The 14,661-nt window shown below is 52.2% G+C and overlaps 1 protein-coding gene across 6 annotated transcripts in view; it reads right to left on the reverse strand.

Moving 5' to 3' along the window:
- NFATC2 (nuclear factor of activated T cells 2) overlaps positions 1–14,661 on the reverse strand; it is a 129,326-nt gene that overhangs the window by 79,776 nt on the left and 34,889 nt on the right. For all 6 annotated transcript variants that reach the window (XM_037500519.2, XM_037500509.2, XM_037500482.2 and 3 more), the window contains exon 3: positions 14,462–14,633. In XM_037500519.2, the coding sequence (XP_037356416.1) occupies positions 14,462–14,633 (172 nt within the window). The remainder of the gene's footprint in view (positions 1–14,461; positions 14,634–14,661) is intronic.

Consider the following 14,661-nt stretch of genomic DNA (forward strand, 5'->3'; position numbering starts at 1 on the left):
TCCCTGTCCACCAGGGACATGCCCAGGGAAGCAGGTGAGGGACGCCAGGACAGAAGCCAGCTCTGGTCTCACAGACGGGCAGCAGCCCAGCTTCTGAGCCTCGCTACAGCAGGCAGTGGGCCCACCGTGCCCGATTCTCCTGATGGTCCAGCTCAGCCGGAGCGAGACCTCCCCTAATGTGTACATGTTGGTAACTGGTGTCATCTCTCGTTTAAGATCCCGAGCCAGCTGCAACCCATCTGCACACAGACCTTGAGCACAGACACAGTGCTCTCTCACCTCTGCACCCTTACCAGGCTGTTCCTGACCCTAAACACTCCTCCTTAACAGCCTCAACACCCCACTGAAATGTCACCTCCTCCAGGAAGCTGCCCCTGATTCCCTGAAGCAGTCAGCAGTTGGAACCCCGACCCTCACCACCCCCTCCCTCTGTTACATCCTTCCATTCTTACAGGCCTCATAAAAGGAGTGTTGAATGGGCACTTTCTGCCAGATCTTCTGTTTAATGCTTCGTCGTCATCACCTCCAGTTTGAGTTTATCATCATCCTGCTTTACAGCCGCAGGGAGGCTGAGTGATTTGCCCAGAGTCACAGTGGCAGAGGCGGGATGTGAACCCAGGCCATCTGGCTCCATCCCTCTGTTGTTGACTTCCCTGTTAACTTCCCTCTCTTGTGACCTCAATGATTCCTCTATCCAAATCTCCCGGCAGACTGAATGCTCCTTGAAGGCAGGGACTGACCTCATTTCTCCCCTCTCGGGGTACACATCTGATCCTCAGCAAATGGTACTGACTGACTGTTCCTTCCATTCTGACACAGACCCCAAAGGCCCAGGGCTCAGAGGTGGTGTGGCAGATGGGCCCAAGACCAGGGAGAAGCCTCCCATGAGCAGTGTCACTGCCAGCCGGGACCCGAGCTGGGACAGGGGCCTTGTCAGGACTGGCGGGACACTTCTCCCAGCGGTCACGGCTTCCAAAACACTCCTCCCACTCGGAAGCGCACTTTCCCAGGTTGTATCTTTGTCCAAGGAGAGGGCCAGCCCATGCGCAGACCCCAGGGCCCAAGGTGAAGGAGCAGGAGGAGGCCAATCCTCTCCCCTGGCAAGAAAAGAGACAAACTCCCCAAAGCAAACCCGCAGCGAGAGCCAGGACCTCCGTCCTCCAGGCGCACACACCGCCCGCTCTGGCGTGACTAAGCCTAAGGAACGTGTCCCCCCGGCCTCCAACCCTTCTTTGCATTGTGTGCTCCGGCAGGGCAGGTGGAGGACCCTGGCCGATCAATCACTGAGCCCCCCCCATGTATAACAGCGCGTGGGCCCACACTCCATGCTCCCCTTCCTATGGACCTTCGCTCCCAGCGGGTTTGGCAGCTCCGGCCTTCCTGCCCCTGCCCAGCGGCCCCCTCCCCCACAGCTTCAGGGGCAGGCTGCTGGGGGATGGTTATTCAGAACAGGAAGAAGGTGGGGTGCCATGGGGAGGCAGCCTGTGTGGGAAGAACACTTGGGACACAATAAACAAGCCTGTTGCCTTGTTCAGAGACAGACCCCAGGACCCCCATCCTAGCACAGCCCTAAAAGCATTAGTTCAAAGTTAAAGTCAGACACACGCAAAGCTGAAGCCCCCAGGGGAAGTCGGAGCTCAAAGACAAGCCTCCCTTTGACTGCAAAACCGCAAGGGAACACCCACAGCATACTTCTTGATTAAAAAAGGAAAGTGAAAAATAAGGGTTTTTTTTTCTTCTTAATCATTATAAAACTAACTTGTGCCTCGTCCACCAAGTCACGACTTCTGTTTGCTTCCGGAGAGGCCGAGTCACGCTGGGCAAGAGGCGAGGGGGCAGAGGACGCCTGGGCCTGAAGTGGGCCTGCTTCATCGCTGTCACTTCCTTCCTCTGTCGCCTTTAGAACAGGAAAGCTGGCGGGGGGGGGGCCTGCCTGTGTCACACAGCCGTCACCCCAACTCCCGGGGCACCACACATCCATGGGGGTGAGGCAAACTGGGCTCACCAGTGCCGCCCTCAGCAATCATGCATGGAACAGATGAAGTCCCTACTATGTGACAGGCACGGTGCTTGAGCCAGGGATAGAGCAAGGATGCAGGGATGTGGGAGGGAAGACAGACTACATTAGACGATGAGAAAACCACCACAAGCAGGACAGAGGATGGGGGGAGGGGGAGGGGCAGGGGGTATCTAAATAGAGGATCAGGGAGAGCTTGGAGGAGGTGACAGCTGAAGTGAAACCTGAGTGAAGCAGAGAGTTATGTGAGCATCTAGGAGTAGAAGAGCTGGTGCAAAGGCCCTGAGGCAGGGGACTTCTTGGAGCATTTGAGAAATAGTAAGGGGCCTACAGAGCAAGCGTGGAGTGAGTGAGAAGAGAGACACGGCAGGGACCAGTGACACGGGGCTTTGCAGTCCATGCTAAAGAGTTTGTGTGCATTGAGTGAGAGAGAGACACAGGAGGATAGAGGGCCGAGGAGGGGTAAGTCCTGATTTATATATATTTTTTTAAGTATACTTTTTTTTAAAGATTTATTTATTTATTTATACAAGCACTGGGTATAGTCAGAAGCGCGGGAGGGTGAGAGGATTCACCAGAGCCAGAGCGGGGAACAGAACAGGCAGACTGACGAAATACACTGCTGAGGGGAGCAGCGGGAGGCAGGAGAGGTCTGCACGCCTCACCGGCAGCCAGGGATCGAACCGGTGCTGCAGAGGCTACGGGCAGCCTTGCAGCCCAGCGCTCAACCGCTGTGCCACCAGGGGAGGCCCCCGATTTATATTTTTAACAGATTCCTCTGGCTGCTGCCTGGGGAGCAGACTGGCAAGGGGCACAAGTGGAGACAGGGACACCAATTAGGTGTCATAGATGTCACCCCGTCAAGGGATGATGACAGCTTGGCCCCAAGGGCAGAGGGAGTAGCAAGAAATGGTTGTGCCAGTGGCACCGAAGTGTCAGCACCCCCTCCCTGGCCCCAGGGCACAGACCATGAAGGATGCCAATGCATAAACAGGATGCAGGCTCCGAAGCTGCGAGGAGCAGTGAGGAGGAGAAAAGTCGGAGTCTGAAATGGTTGCACTTACTACCTGCAAGAGCCTCCCCCTGGCTGGTGAAGCACATGCTTTTGGGGGGCTTGGTTTTCTTGGTAGTAAGCTATCAGGACCCAATTAACAAGGTTACACTGGGTAATGCCAGCTGGGGCTTGGATAATGGCTGGGGTGTTGTATATGCTCTGCCCTTAGCACTCTGAACCTTGGGCCGCCAATCCAGTCACCATGTGACCTTCACCACTCACATGGTCTCTCTACCCCATCTGGTCATTTGCAAACTGATGGCGATAGCAGCTTCCCGGGTACCCCATGCACACTGGAACGAGACAATGTTAGCTTAGCAAAAGGGCCGACATGCAGAAGACCTCATTAAAATGGCAAGGCGAGCCCTCAATAAAATAGTAACTGAACTGAAGCCCTCAGCAAAATGGTAACCGAAGTCCTCAGTGAAATACTACATGAATCAGGCACACTAGTCACCTAGTCATTCACTTACATGATTTCGAAGCTCCTTCTAACTAAAGCATCCCCAAATTCTTAAAAAAGAGAAAAAAAAAAACAGCTTAAAGTCCCTGAATGAGTCAACTTTGGAGCCAGGAAATCATGCAAGTTCACGCAGGCCTCACTGAAGAAGAGCTGAAGTCCCACCTCAAAGTGAACAAAACTAACACAGGCACTTCTGCTCAGGTGATACCTCCTCATCTGAGTCACAGAGTCACAGACATTTAGAGGTGGGAGGGAGCTTGCAGGGTGTTACTCCCTCATTTTGAAGAGAGGCTTCCTCAGTTCAGAGAGAAGCATGTGGGTTGAGGCGGGAGTGGAGGAGATACAGGCAGGGGTGGAAGCCAAAGAAACCCACCCCCAATCCGAAGGCCTGTTGTCCCAGGAGCCCGGTCAGAGGGCAGGAAGAACAAAGCCAAAAAAAAGTCACATCTGCAAGGAGCAAAGCAATGGAGTAGGGACGTCTCTTAAGAAAGGCAAAATACCTTAAGGGGCCACACAGATAACATAAATGAGCTGAGCAGCCAAGACTGAGGAGTGTCGCTAACCCAAAGATAGTCACATTTGGCACATTTGGATATTCTTTCTCTTTTAAGAATTGTAACACCAAGGCCACTGCCAGTTGTCTGGCACTTGCAGATTGGCCAAGACAGCTCTTCCTCTGAACCCTGAGCAGGCACATGTCAGATGACTGTTTTTTATAGATATGCAAATGTGGGTGGTGCCTTCGTGATATTCAGGGCCCACGTGCAGTATACAGCCTGGGCAACTGCCCCCAGTCACACAGAAGACCCCGGGCTGTGAGTCTGGGGGACTGCTGTTCCATTCCTTAGTCCTATAAAAGGCACTGACACCTCACGTGGGAACCAAAAATCACCTCACTGTCAGCCCCTAACTCCTAAATCAGCCCCAGTTGGCTCTCATTGCTGTCCTGTTGCCCAAGATGGACACCAAGAAAGTTTCTGCCTGTGGACCTTTGCACTAGCTGCTCCCTCTTCTTCAACACCTGTCCCCAAGAACCCGGCTTCCTCTTTCAGCACACTCAGAATTCTGTTTAAATGCTACTGCTTCCGAAAGCTGGTCCCTAAACAGCACCCTCCCCACCTCAAACCACCTTCCAGGACACACACACACCCACACACTTTATTTTTATTCTCATAACTTTTTTACCCCCAGACGGATTGTAGATTACCCATCTGGTGGCTGTCTCCCTCCCCCAGAAAGCAATTCCACAAGAGCAAGGGGCGTGTCCTCTGTCCACTCCAGGGGACCACTATGTCCACTCCACTGTCCTCTATTCCACCTCCAGTCAGTGAGCATCTCCCATAAAGGGAACGACAGTAAACATTTTAGACCTGCACATCCTGCAGCCTCTGTCACAGGACTCAGTGCTGTGGCTGCAGCCGGGGACAAGGTGTAAATTAATGTGGGTGGCTGCAGGGCAATAAAACGTGAGAAAAGTGGGCGAGGCTAGATGTGGCTGCACAGAGCAACAACCCCTCCCCCAGAAAGCAGCACCTCAGGCGCATGGTGTGCCGGGACCCCCGGGGGTCACGTCACAGCAGGTTGACTCAGCAGCCTGGGGGGGATTCTCTTGTGAGCCAGACTGGGGTCTGGTGAATCCGAACCTTCACCCAACACAGGATCCCAAAATTGTGTTCAGCAGAAACAGTTTCCCAGTCTTATAATGGGTGTCAAGTCAGGAAGATGGGATTCCCTTAACAGAAACCTGTTTCCCAGGGAAAAGTCTACTTGGCTAAATCAATGATACCAGGAAGATTACGTCAGCTTCCCTTCCTCTGTGGAACATCGAGAGAGATGCTGTTTAAGTCATCGGTAACGCACACCTGGGTCAGTCTGTGGCAACTGAAGACGCATGGGCCTCTGCCAAATCCTTCTAAGCGACGAGGCTGCCGCTGCTGAGGACGACGGTGTGCCAGGACAGACACGGAACCCCTGGGAGGAGAGTCAAGGGCCCCGAGACAGGGTGGGCGCCCGGGCGAGGGTGGGAAGGAGGCCCAGCACTGCCCGTCTTGGGCGTTCCAAATCCTGCGCCCCAGGAACACATTTCACATGTAAACTGCAGACTGTCCCCAGGACCGGCCAACACAGCTCAGCACTGGGTGCTGGGACCTGCAGACGCCAGTGTCTCAGCCGCCTCAGGCCGCCCCGGGGCCCCAGGAACCCCCTCTCTGGACCCAGGATCTGCTGGGAGAGTCAGCTGCAGCCCCCCCCCCCCCCCCCCCCCCCCCCCCGCCAATGCAACACCCCCACAGCCTATTGTTCTGAGCCCGGGAGTGGCTTTCTGGCTGCTGTCACCCACCCGGGGAGGAGGAAGCCAGGTGGGCGGGGGCGACACTGCGGCCAGCCTGAACCTGTGTAACCTGACACAGGAAAAGTCTGGCCCGGTGCCCCAGCAGACAGGGCAATTTCCTGAATTTCTCAAAATACGTAAGCAACAACGAAAGCCCCTAGGAGCAACCTAGGGCGTGATCTCGAGGTCATTCAAGATCGGCTGCTGCTTCTCTGCAGCCTGTTTCTGCTTTGTTGTCTAACTAGAGGGCAGGCGTTGGAGCTACACCATGGAGGTTCAGCCTGTGGCGTGCCCACTTCCTGTGTGACCTCAGGGAAGTTGCTTGACCTCTCTGTCTCCAAGCACTGCCTAGAAATAATGGTAGGGTTCCATCCATTTATGCAAGGAAAGCGCTAAAAACAATTCCCTACCTGGCTCAAGTCTTGCCAGAGGCTATTTTGCCCTGCTGTTACCAGATAACTTTGGACTTGACTATGAAGGAGGCAGGGGCTGGGTACTGTGAAGAATGACAATTAAAAGGCTGGTGAGTCGTGAAAAAAACAAATGATCTTTAAGATGCCAACTGCATCACTATTTCATGTAAGCAACCACAGCCCGAGTCGATACCCAGAGCCCCACATCCAGCGAGAGCTGGAGTCCAGCATTGTGTGTACCCAGGGCTCCATGTGGCCCCAGTTGTAGACCTCCTAGGTCCAGGCCCACCCCCACTGGCCAGCTGGGGCCCGAGGGCAGGCTGCTTCACCTGTCTGTGCACCAGTTTCCCATCTGTAAGATGAGAGCCTGAATGACCCACCATGCTCTGTGGCTTCGCCCTGCACGGCTAAGTGGGTCACTCAGGAGCAGGCATGGTGAGTGTCAGCACAGGGACCTTCCTCGCCCCATCACTTGGGCACTCAGGAGGCCCCTCCCTGGACACACACCCTACTCCACCTGGTTCACACCTCCAAGTCTCTGCTTTCACGAGAAGCCCATGACCACTGCAGCCTCAGCCAAGGTCACCCACGGGGGCACATCTGGCCCACAGATGCACTTGGATCGGGCTGCACTCAGGTCTGTAAATGAACAGGCAATGTAATAATCCTGAGCCTGGTCTAGATGACATCCCCACCCCATCCCCATCTTTAAATGGAAAGGCTGGGTCAAGTCACCCCTAGCAGACGCCTGCCCTCTGAAAGTCAGAGGACACTCAGTGGGGATAGGCCGGGTCACGCAACCTGGGGACCCCAGCCTTTCCCGCTGCCCCCAGCCCATTCCTTAAAAGATCCACTTAGCCTTTCTGAATATACCTGCATTCTGGCTCTTCCCAAGGCCTCCACCCCATCCTCTCTGGCCCGACCACTGAGCAGTTGCTCGTTCTGCTCCCAGACTCTCCTGTTTCCCCCCGCTCCAGTCTATTATCAGCAAGGCAGCAGAGCAGAGGGGCAGAGCTATCACCCAAGCCAGACCCCGATCCTCTTGGCTCCTGCCTCGCTGAGAGCAAAGGTCCTCAAATGCCACCCGAGACCCAAGTCTGCCCTGGGGCTCCATCTCCTGCTCTTCCGTCCTGCTGTCCCCACACAGCTTCCCCTCTGGTCCTAGACCGCGCCCAGCTGTCCCTGCAGCTGGAAGCCCGATCCTCAGGCCCCAGAACCATCTTGTTCCCTTTGCTCAAATGTCACTTTCTAGGAAGGTCCATCCTACCACTCCTGATTGCCTTGCCCTGGTGATTTCTCCCAAAGCACTTACCACCTGCCAACTTACTATTTAGGTTTCCTATTTATTAGGTTTATCATTTCTTTCCCTCCGGCCAGAACATCTCCTCCACGTGGGCAAGAATTTGCGTCTGTTTTGCTCAAGACCAAAATCCAGAGCTCGGAGCAGGGTGGACAGCACAGGAGGGGCCGGGGAACATTTCACATCACTGAGAGAAAGAGCAAAGGCAGCCCCCGTGATCCCAGAACCCACCGCCATCCGGCTCTCCTCCTGCCCTCACCAGCAGGGCTGAGTGAACCTTCTTGAGAAGCAGACACAGCAGCCCTCATGGAGGCAAATTAGCATCAGCAAGACTGGCTTCCTGTCCCATGTCTTAAAAGCAGGGGCCTCAAGAGCACAAACGTTTATTAGTCAAATGAAAGCCAACAGGAGTGCTGCCAGCTGTCAGGGCCCGGCCTCCCTCAGGGACGAGAAACCCCATCTGGCTCCCCTCTGCCTCTTCTCAGGCGTAATTCAAAGTGAGCTGCAGAGAGCCCAGGATGAACACCGTGGCCGCGCCCCAGCTAGGAGATGGAAGTGCCGCCGTCATCAGCCTTCTCTGAGTTGGGGGACAGTACCCCAGGCAGGTGCATCCCCAGCGCCCTAGTCCACACCCTGCAAAGCTCAGTCCGGTTCCCCGGGGAAGACGTGGCGATCAGGTTTCTGCATCTGCCAGGAATTTCTCCTAAAGGAACTCCCCATGTTTTTCCCATGTGAGCATCTGTTTGAAAGAATCGAGAGCACTACTTCGGAGGTATGCACTAGCCTAGGCATTCTCAGATTTTGACGGCTTTCTAACCAGAAGGATGATTTCTCCATCAGCTTTGCAGCTAAAAGCACGTCCCACACGGCGGAGAGAGTATTCTGTGAGAGGCCCACATGAGGATGGACAGACGTGTGATGTGGTGTCCACTGCCAGGAATTTCTACTCAGGCCTCTGGCTAAAGACCCTGTGAGCAGGCGGCAGGGGGGCAGGGGAGGGATTCAGGCGACAATGGCATTGCAGACCTGCTCTCAAGCGGGGAGACCTGCTCTCAAGCGGGCATCAGCAGGTCCCCCGAGCTGCGGAGCTATGGAGTGGCTTACAGCCTACCCTTAGAACTGCCTGGGAAGTTTTGTTCACCTGGCAGGAAACAGAAGGAGGAAATGATATGGGAGGGTTCCCCCAAAACATATGTGGCTCTTCTGAGGTGAATCAAGGGGTTCCTTTTCTCATCAGACTCCTCCAAGTCAAAAGAAGCATAACAGTTGTTCTATTTCTATTTCAAAGCTTCTCAGAAGAAACCGGCCGCTCCAGGTACGCTCCCAGCCAGACAATTCTTAGAAGTGTATAAATATAGCCTTCCTCTTATCTCCCTTTCTATTTGATAAACCTTGAAGCAGCCCAGCCCTTAAATGCCCCTGGCAGATACAAACAAGGATATTTGCCTTAAGCCAAATCTAACCCCAAATTTAGTACCTAAAGGAAATCTCACCCCCTAATAATCAGATTCCTAGTCCTTCATGAAAAAGAAAAATAAACAACTACAGAACCTAGCAAGTTCAAGCCGAGGGAGCTGCAGAGTGGCTGCCACCCTGAGTGAGGCCCCTGCCCTGTGTCCTGCTCCCCACCACTCCCTATGGCTCCCTGACATTTGGCCAATTCGGTCACTGCCTTTCGTCGCCCGGCCCCCATGAGCTTGTCAGCTCATGATCCCAGTTTTCCAGCCTCTTTGGTTCTCTCCTTAGTCCACCGTTTCTGGAGAAAGGCAGGCTGCTACTGAAGACGTGGGATATAAATCCTTACAGTCCACACACAGCTCTCCAGGAAGGGTGCAAGTTGCGTGACATCTTCCCACAGCCTGAGAGTTAGAAAGTCCAGGGCTTTGCTTCTGTTTGAGCTCGAGGCTCAGACATCCACCGACCTACGTGATTTCTTTGCTTGGCTATTTCCCAAGCCGGTCCTATATCCTCCACCCCACACTGAGCTCCTAATCTTCCCCTAAGAAAACACCTTCCTCCCCAAGTCCTCCCACGCAGCATCTGTCACACCCTCTACCTGGGTGCTCCCTCACCTCCCACATCTAAGCCAACAGCCACGTCCTGAGGATCACATCTGCCACCTCCTAACCCTCACCACCTTGAACTCTCCCTGGCACTGCCACAACCTTGCAGATCCAAGGCCCTGTGTCCCTTGCTGCTGCTGTCTCGCTGGAGAGAAGCCCACGTCATCATAAAAAGGTTAAATCAGCATCACCCTCTTCCCCTGGGCCTGGGACTAAGACTCCTGCACGACCTGGTCCTGCCAACCTGATACCCTCGAAGCTAAATCCAAGTGACACTGGAAGTTTCAGCTCCTCAGACACACCAAGTTCTTCCCTGCCTCGGGACCTCTGCATGACTGAGCCCTGCGCATGGGGCAGTTCCACAACCACCCAGAGAGAGAGCAGAGAGAGGGGGAGGGTCACCCCGCTCCTTGCTGGCTCTATCAAGTGCTTCAGGTCCCAGCTAGTAAGTTCCTTCCTAGGGTCCCCCGGCATGGTTTCTTTAGCGGAAGCAGTTACCCCCACGTGTGCGTCCAACAGATGAGGTGGTAACCGGCCGCTGCCTTGCTGAGAGTCCAGCTGTCATGCCAGACCCGCCTCGTCTGGCCCCCGACCCACCACATGTCAGCAAACCATCCCCGTGCACCCTGCACCTCCCGGGCCCCCTGAGCCCCTTCAGGCCAGGAACCACCCTCACCATCATCACGGCGGGGGCACCGAGCACAGTGCCTGGCACACATCAGGACCTCAAAGAAATAGTTGCCACTTTAATGAGTCATGTGATCTGAAAAGCTTTTAAGGTTTGGAACAAACTTTCTTCCAAGACCAAATGACTCAAAAAAGAAAGAGGGAGGGAGGGAGAGGGGGGCAGAAAGAGAGAGAGAGAGAGAGAGAGAGAGAGAGAGAGAGAGAGAGAGAGAGAGAGAGAGAGAGCAGGAGGGAGAAACCACAGCCGAACATGCATATGCTTAAGATTTTTAATTTTATATTTAAGGAAAGAGAATGAAATGGTCTTAGACTCATTTTATTTTCATATAAAGAGGAGCATAAAACCACGAGGCGTGCCAAAAAAAATGAAGTTTTATAGTGTGGCAAATAAGAAAAAGAGAAGGGTGGGACCGATAATTGAGAGGAGGCAAGACGCCGGCGCGGCACAGAAATAGAAACAGATGCAGCGATAAAGGGAGACAGAGACCACGCGCCGGCCCAGCGCAGGCGGTGCAGGCGGTGCAGGCGCTCCTCGGCGCTTCTGGGAACACGGGGGCAGCCCTCCCAGTTTCAAAGGGGTTTTCACACCTCCCCAAAGGTTAGGGAGCGCGAGGCTGCTACAGGCCTCTCTCTTCTTCGTTTTCCAAGAAGTTTCAAAAAAACTGACTTTCTAGGCTAAAACGCATAGGTCGGCCCATTTCATGTTGAAGAGAACACTATTCGGAGGATCTCACTTGAGAAAAATACCCCACTTCGCAGCTTTGGAAGGCAGGGTGACGCATGTTTAAGTTATACATTGCTTTTTCAAAGGTTCGAGCACGAAGAGGGAGGAGGCCTCAGGGGCCGCCGGAGGGAAGGCTGTGGACTGCAGGCGCGGTATAGCTGGGATTTTTTGCACATCACACCCAGGCTGTTTCCTTCTCTGGAACTTTCCGTGGCCCCAGCCCCCAATGGGGGTGAGCAGAGCCTAGCACCGAGCCTGGACTGACTCTCTAGCCGAGCAACCTGGAGCCGTGGGCTCACCCTTCCCAACCAGGGCCAATTAAGTGCCCCCGAGAATCAAGGTTTGGGCACCAGTGGGCTGACAAGGGGATGAAAATTGCAACAAAGAAGGAGGGCGAGGGGCCAAAGGGCAGGAGGTCTGGATATTCCATCCCAGGCTCTCTGCCTCGGTGAGCAGGTAAGACAACGACGGTCAGGGAAGCTGTGCGCAGGTGGAACCAGGCCCAGCACTCAATAGCTACGACCTTGTACAAGCTCCTTGACCTCCTGCTTCACAGGGCTGAGGAGAAGTAAATGAGCCTGCATACAGAATAGGGCCAGGCCAGCTGTCCATGCTGGCTGCGCACTCACACTGCTATTATCATCTTGTTAAAGGGCAAGCTCACGAGAGCCAGGACTTCTGGCTGCTGGCTCATTCCATCACCCGGAATCGAGACCCACAGTGAGTGCTCAACAAACACGGTCAGAAAATAAAGACACCACATGGCTCTAAAACGCAGCGGCCATAAAAAGAGCCTCCTAACTTCCCCTTATCTTAGTTCCTACTCTCCACAGAGCCATCAGAGCGGAACTTATCAAAGCCTAAATTGAATCATGCTGTTTTCCACTTTTCACATCCCAGGAGAAAAGTGAAACTCTCCCCCCATGGCTTTCCAGGCCCTGCATGTTCTGGCCCCTTCTAGCCTTTCTCTCCCGTCACTCCCGCCTTGCACACTCCAGTTACACCAGCTTCCTCAAGTTCCTCTGCCTCCGGCCATTTGCACTTGGTGTTACCCCTCAGCATCCTCAGCCTTAGTCTCTTCCCTGAGTTCTTCAAAAATGCTTGTCCTCCATCAGCACCAGCGCCTCTGCTTCACACACCCAAAGCCCCGTGCACTGTTCCTTCATGCCACGTGCCACCTTGGTAATTTCATCGCTTGCATTATTATTTAGATTTTTTTGAATCCTTCATTGTATTTCAGCATCAAGCGCAACATATGGCAAAGAGCAGGTGCTCAAGGAACAGCTGCAGGACAGGTCTACCTGCTGATGGGCTAACCGAGCACAGAAAGGTGGCCCCCTGACTGCTCAAGTTCAAGTTTTTCTTGAATTGACTCTCCTGGCCTGGTTTTATGCAGTACAGTAGTCTCCTCATAAAGCCCCCCTTTTCTAATTTGCTTTAAATGAATTTCTCTCTCTTTTACTACCAATGACTGATACTAATACCACCAGACACCCTGACTAAGACCACTCTCTGAGTGGGGAGGTTCCCATTCTAGATCAGCTGAGCCCGGATCACGGACTTTCTTTTCCAAAAAAACAAAACTCAGGCATGACAGAGTAAGTGGTCCCAGACCAGCCCTTCAATCAGAAACAATTATAACACAGGACAAAGGCATCTCAGTCAGCTGCTTTCAGGCATTAGACAGCAGGCAGAAGACCATGGTGCCTGAGAGAAAGGAAACATCCATCCAGGTTCTGTCTGAAAACAGCTTTTCTATCTCATGCAGAAGGAGGGGTGCATGGAGTTCACAAAGAGCATAGAGTTCAGAGTTCCTGAGCTATGGAAGCAGCCGAAATCTGTGGGCAAGGCATCAGGGAGGAGGAAGGTGCTTGGGAAGCCAAGTGTGGGCACAGAGAGGCCAGTATGGAGTAGAAAGGTGAGTGGTGAGTGACTGAGCTGGCTATGAATTTATAATTTGAGCCCAGAGGGAGGGGTGACTTCCCTACCAAGTAAGCCAGAAGTCTTCGCTTCAGGAACAAAGGTATGCTCCAGTAAGAGCTACTCAAGTCCTGGCCTAACCAAGACTCAACTAGGAACTACTAACCAACTACTCTAGGAACATTGGAAGGCCAAGTCCCATCAAGTTGGAGGCCAACACCACGGACTTTACTTACCTCCACCCTAACCAAGCATGGAACCAAGCCTAAACAAGTTCAAAGTGATCAGGCAGTAACTGAACTGCCTTTAGAGGAAAATAACAAAGTCCATAATCTACAATGCCCAGCATATAGTGTCACAATGTCAGACTATAACCAACAATTACTAAACATGCAAAGAAGAAAATACAACTCATAACAATGAACAAAAACAGAAACAATGAACTGAAAATAGATGCCCAGGTAGCCATGATGTCAGATTTAGATAAAGTAACTGCCAAAGTGTCAAGTTCCGGTGGAGATTTGGGGGTTCCTTGGGTTTTGTTTTTTTGTCTGCATTTTACTCACTTCATAGTTTCTAAGTAAATAGTTTCAGGAGATACTTAAGAATCCACATTTTTAGAAACTCTCTAGAAGTTTCTGATGCACAGTGTATCAGATTTTTATCACATAATTCTCATTATGGAATAGTTGAAGGCAAATACAAAAAAATGTTAAATTAATTTAAACGTATTGATGGTTCTGGTTCATCAAGTTAGTTGGTTGGAACTAGTCAGCAGTTCCTGGTTAACCAGACTATACAATTTAAAACATTTCACCTCTAATTATTTTGGAGGAAAAAAGCATACTTCTCTACGTATTTTTTTTTAATCTGAGGTTAAATCAAAAGCCACAGACATAAATGATAATGATTAAGAAAAAAACAAGAGGAAATGCGCATGGTTTAATATAAAGTTAAAAAAAATCTGAGCACAAACTGCTGTAATAACAGTATATAAGTGGATAGTAGGCAACAGAGCCACGAAAGGCAAGAGAAAATCTATCAAAATGCTAATAATGGTTATTTCAGATAATTTAACTATGTGCAGTTTTAGTTTTTTCATACTTTACAAAAACTATACTGATTTTCCTCTAGGCACTCTCAACTGAAATTTAAACACAAAATGATGGCTCTGGAAATCTTCTGTCAATATGCTAGAACTTTGCAAACTCAGTGATTTCCCAATCAGAATGGGAAGGGCAGAAGGACCTTGAGTAGGAAGGACCTTCCTACTCATGCTGGGAAGGACCTTCCCAGCTCTGGAAGACCTTCTCTGGTTTGAGCAGCTGGAATAGCTTCTGATACTAATTCAATCTCAATTTTTCCCTTCCTCAGAGAAGCAAGAGACAGAGACACATGTTTCAAAGTAATAAGCAACAAGCAGCACCTTACAGAAGTGGATCACATAGGGACAAATGAGGGACATGAAAAGAACAGAATTCAAGTCCATACCTGAACCACAGGGTGGCCGCCCGTTGGAGCTTTCACAGCCCCTCGGCTGCCTTCTGTCTCATAATGGGCCCGGTGATGCGGTTTGGGCTGCACTTCAATCCGTAGTTCATAGGAGCCTGACTGGTGAGATAGTGGCCACTCAAGTGGAGGGAGTGATGCAGTCACTGGGATGCTGAAGGAGAAACAGAAGCATTCATGGT

The sequence above is a fragment of the Talpa occidentalis genome, unplaced genomic scaffold, assembly GCF_014898055.3.
Source record: "Talpa occidentalis isolate TD23 unplaced genomic scaffold, MPIMG_talOcc4v2.1 talOcc4.10, whole genome shotgun sequence".
Lineage (NCBI taxonomy): Eukaryota > Metazoa > Chordata > Mammalia > Eulipotyphla > Talpidae > Talpa > Talpa occidentalis.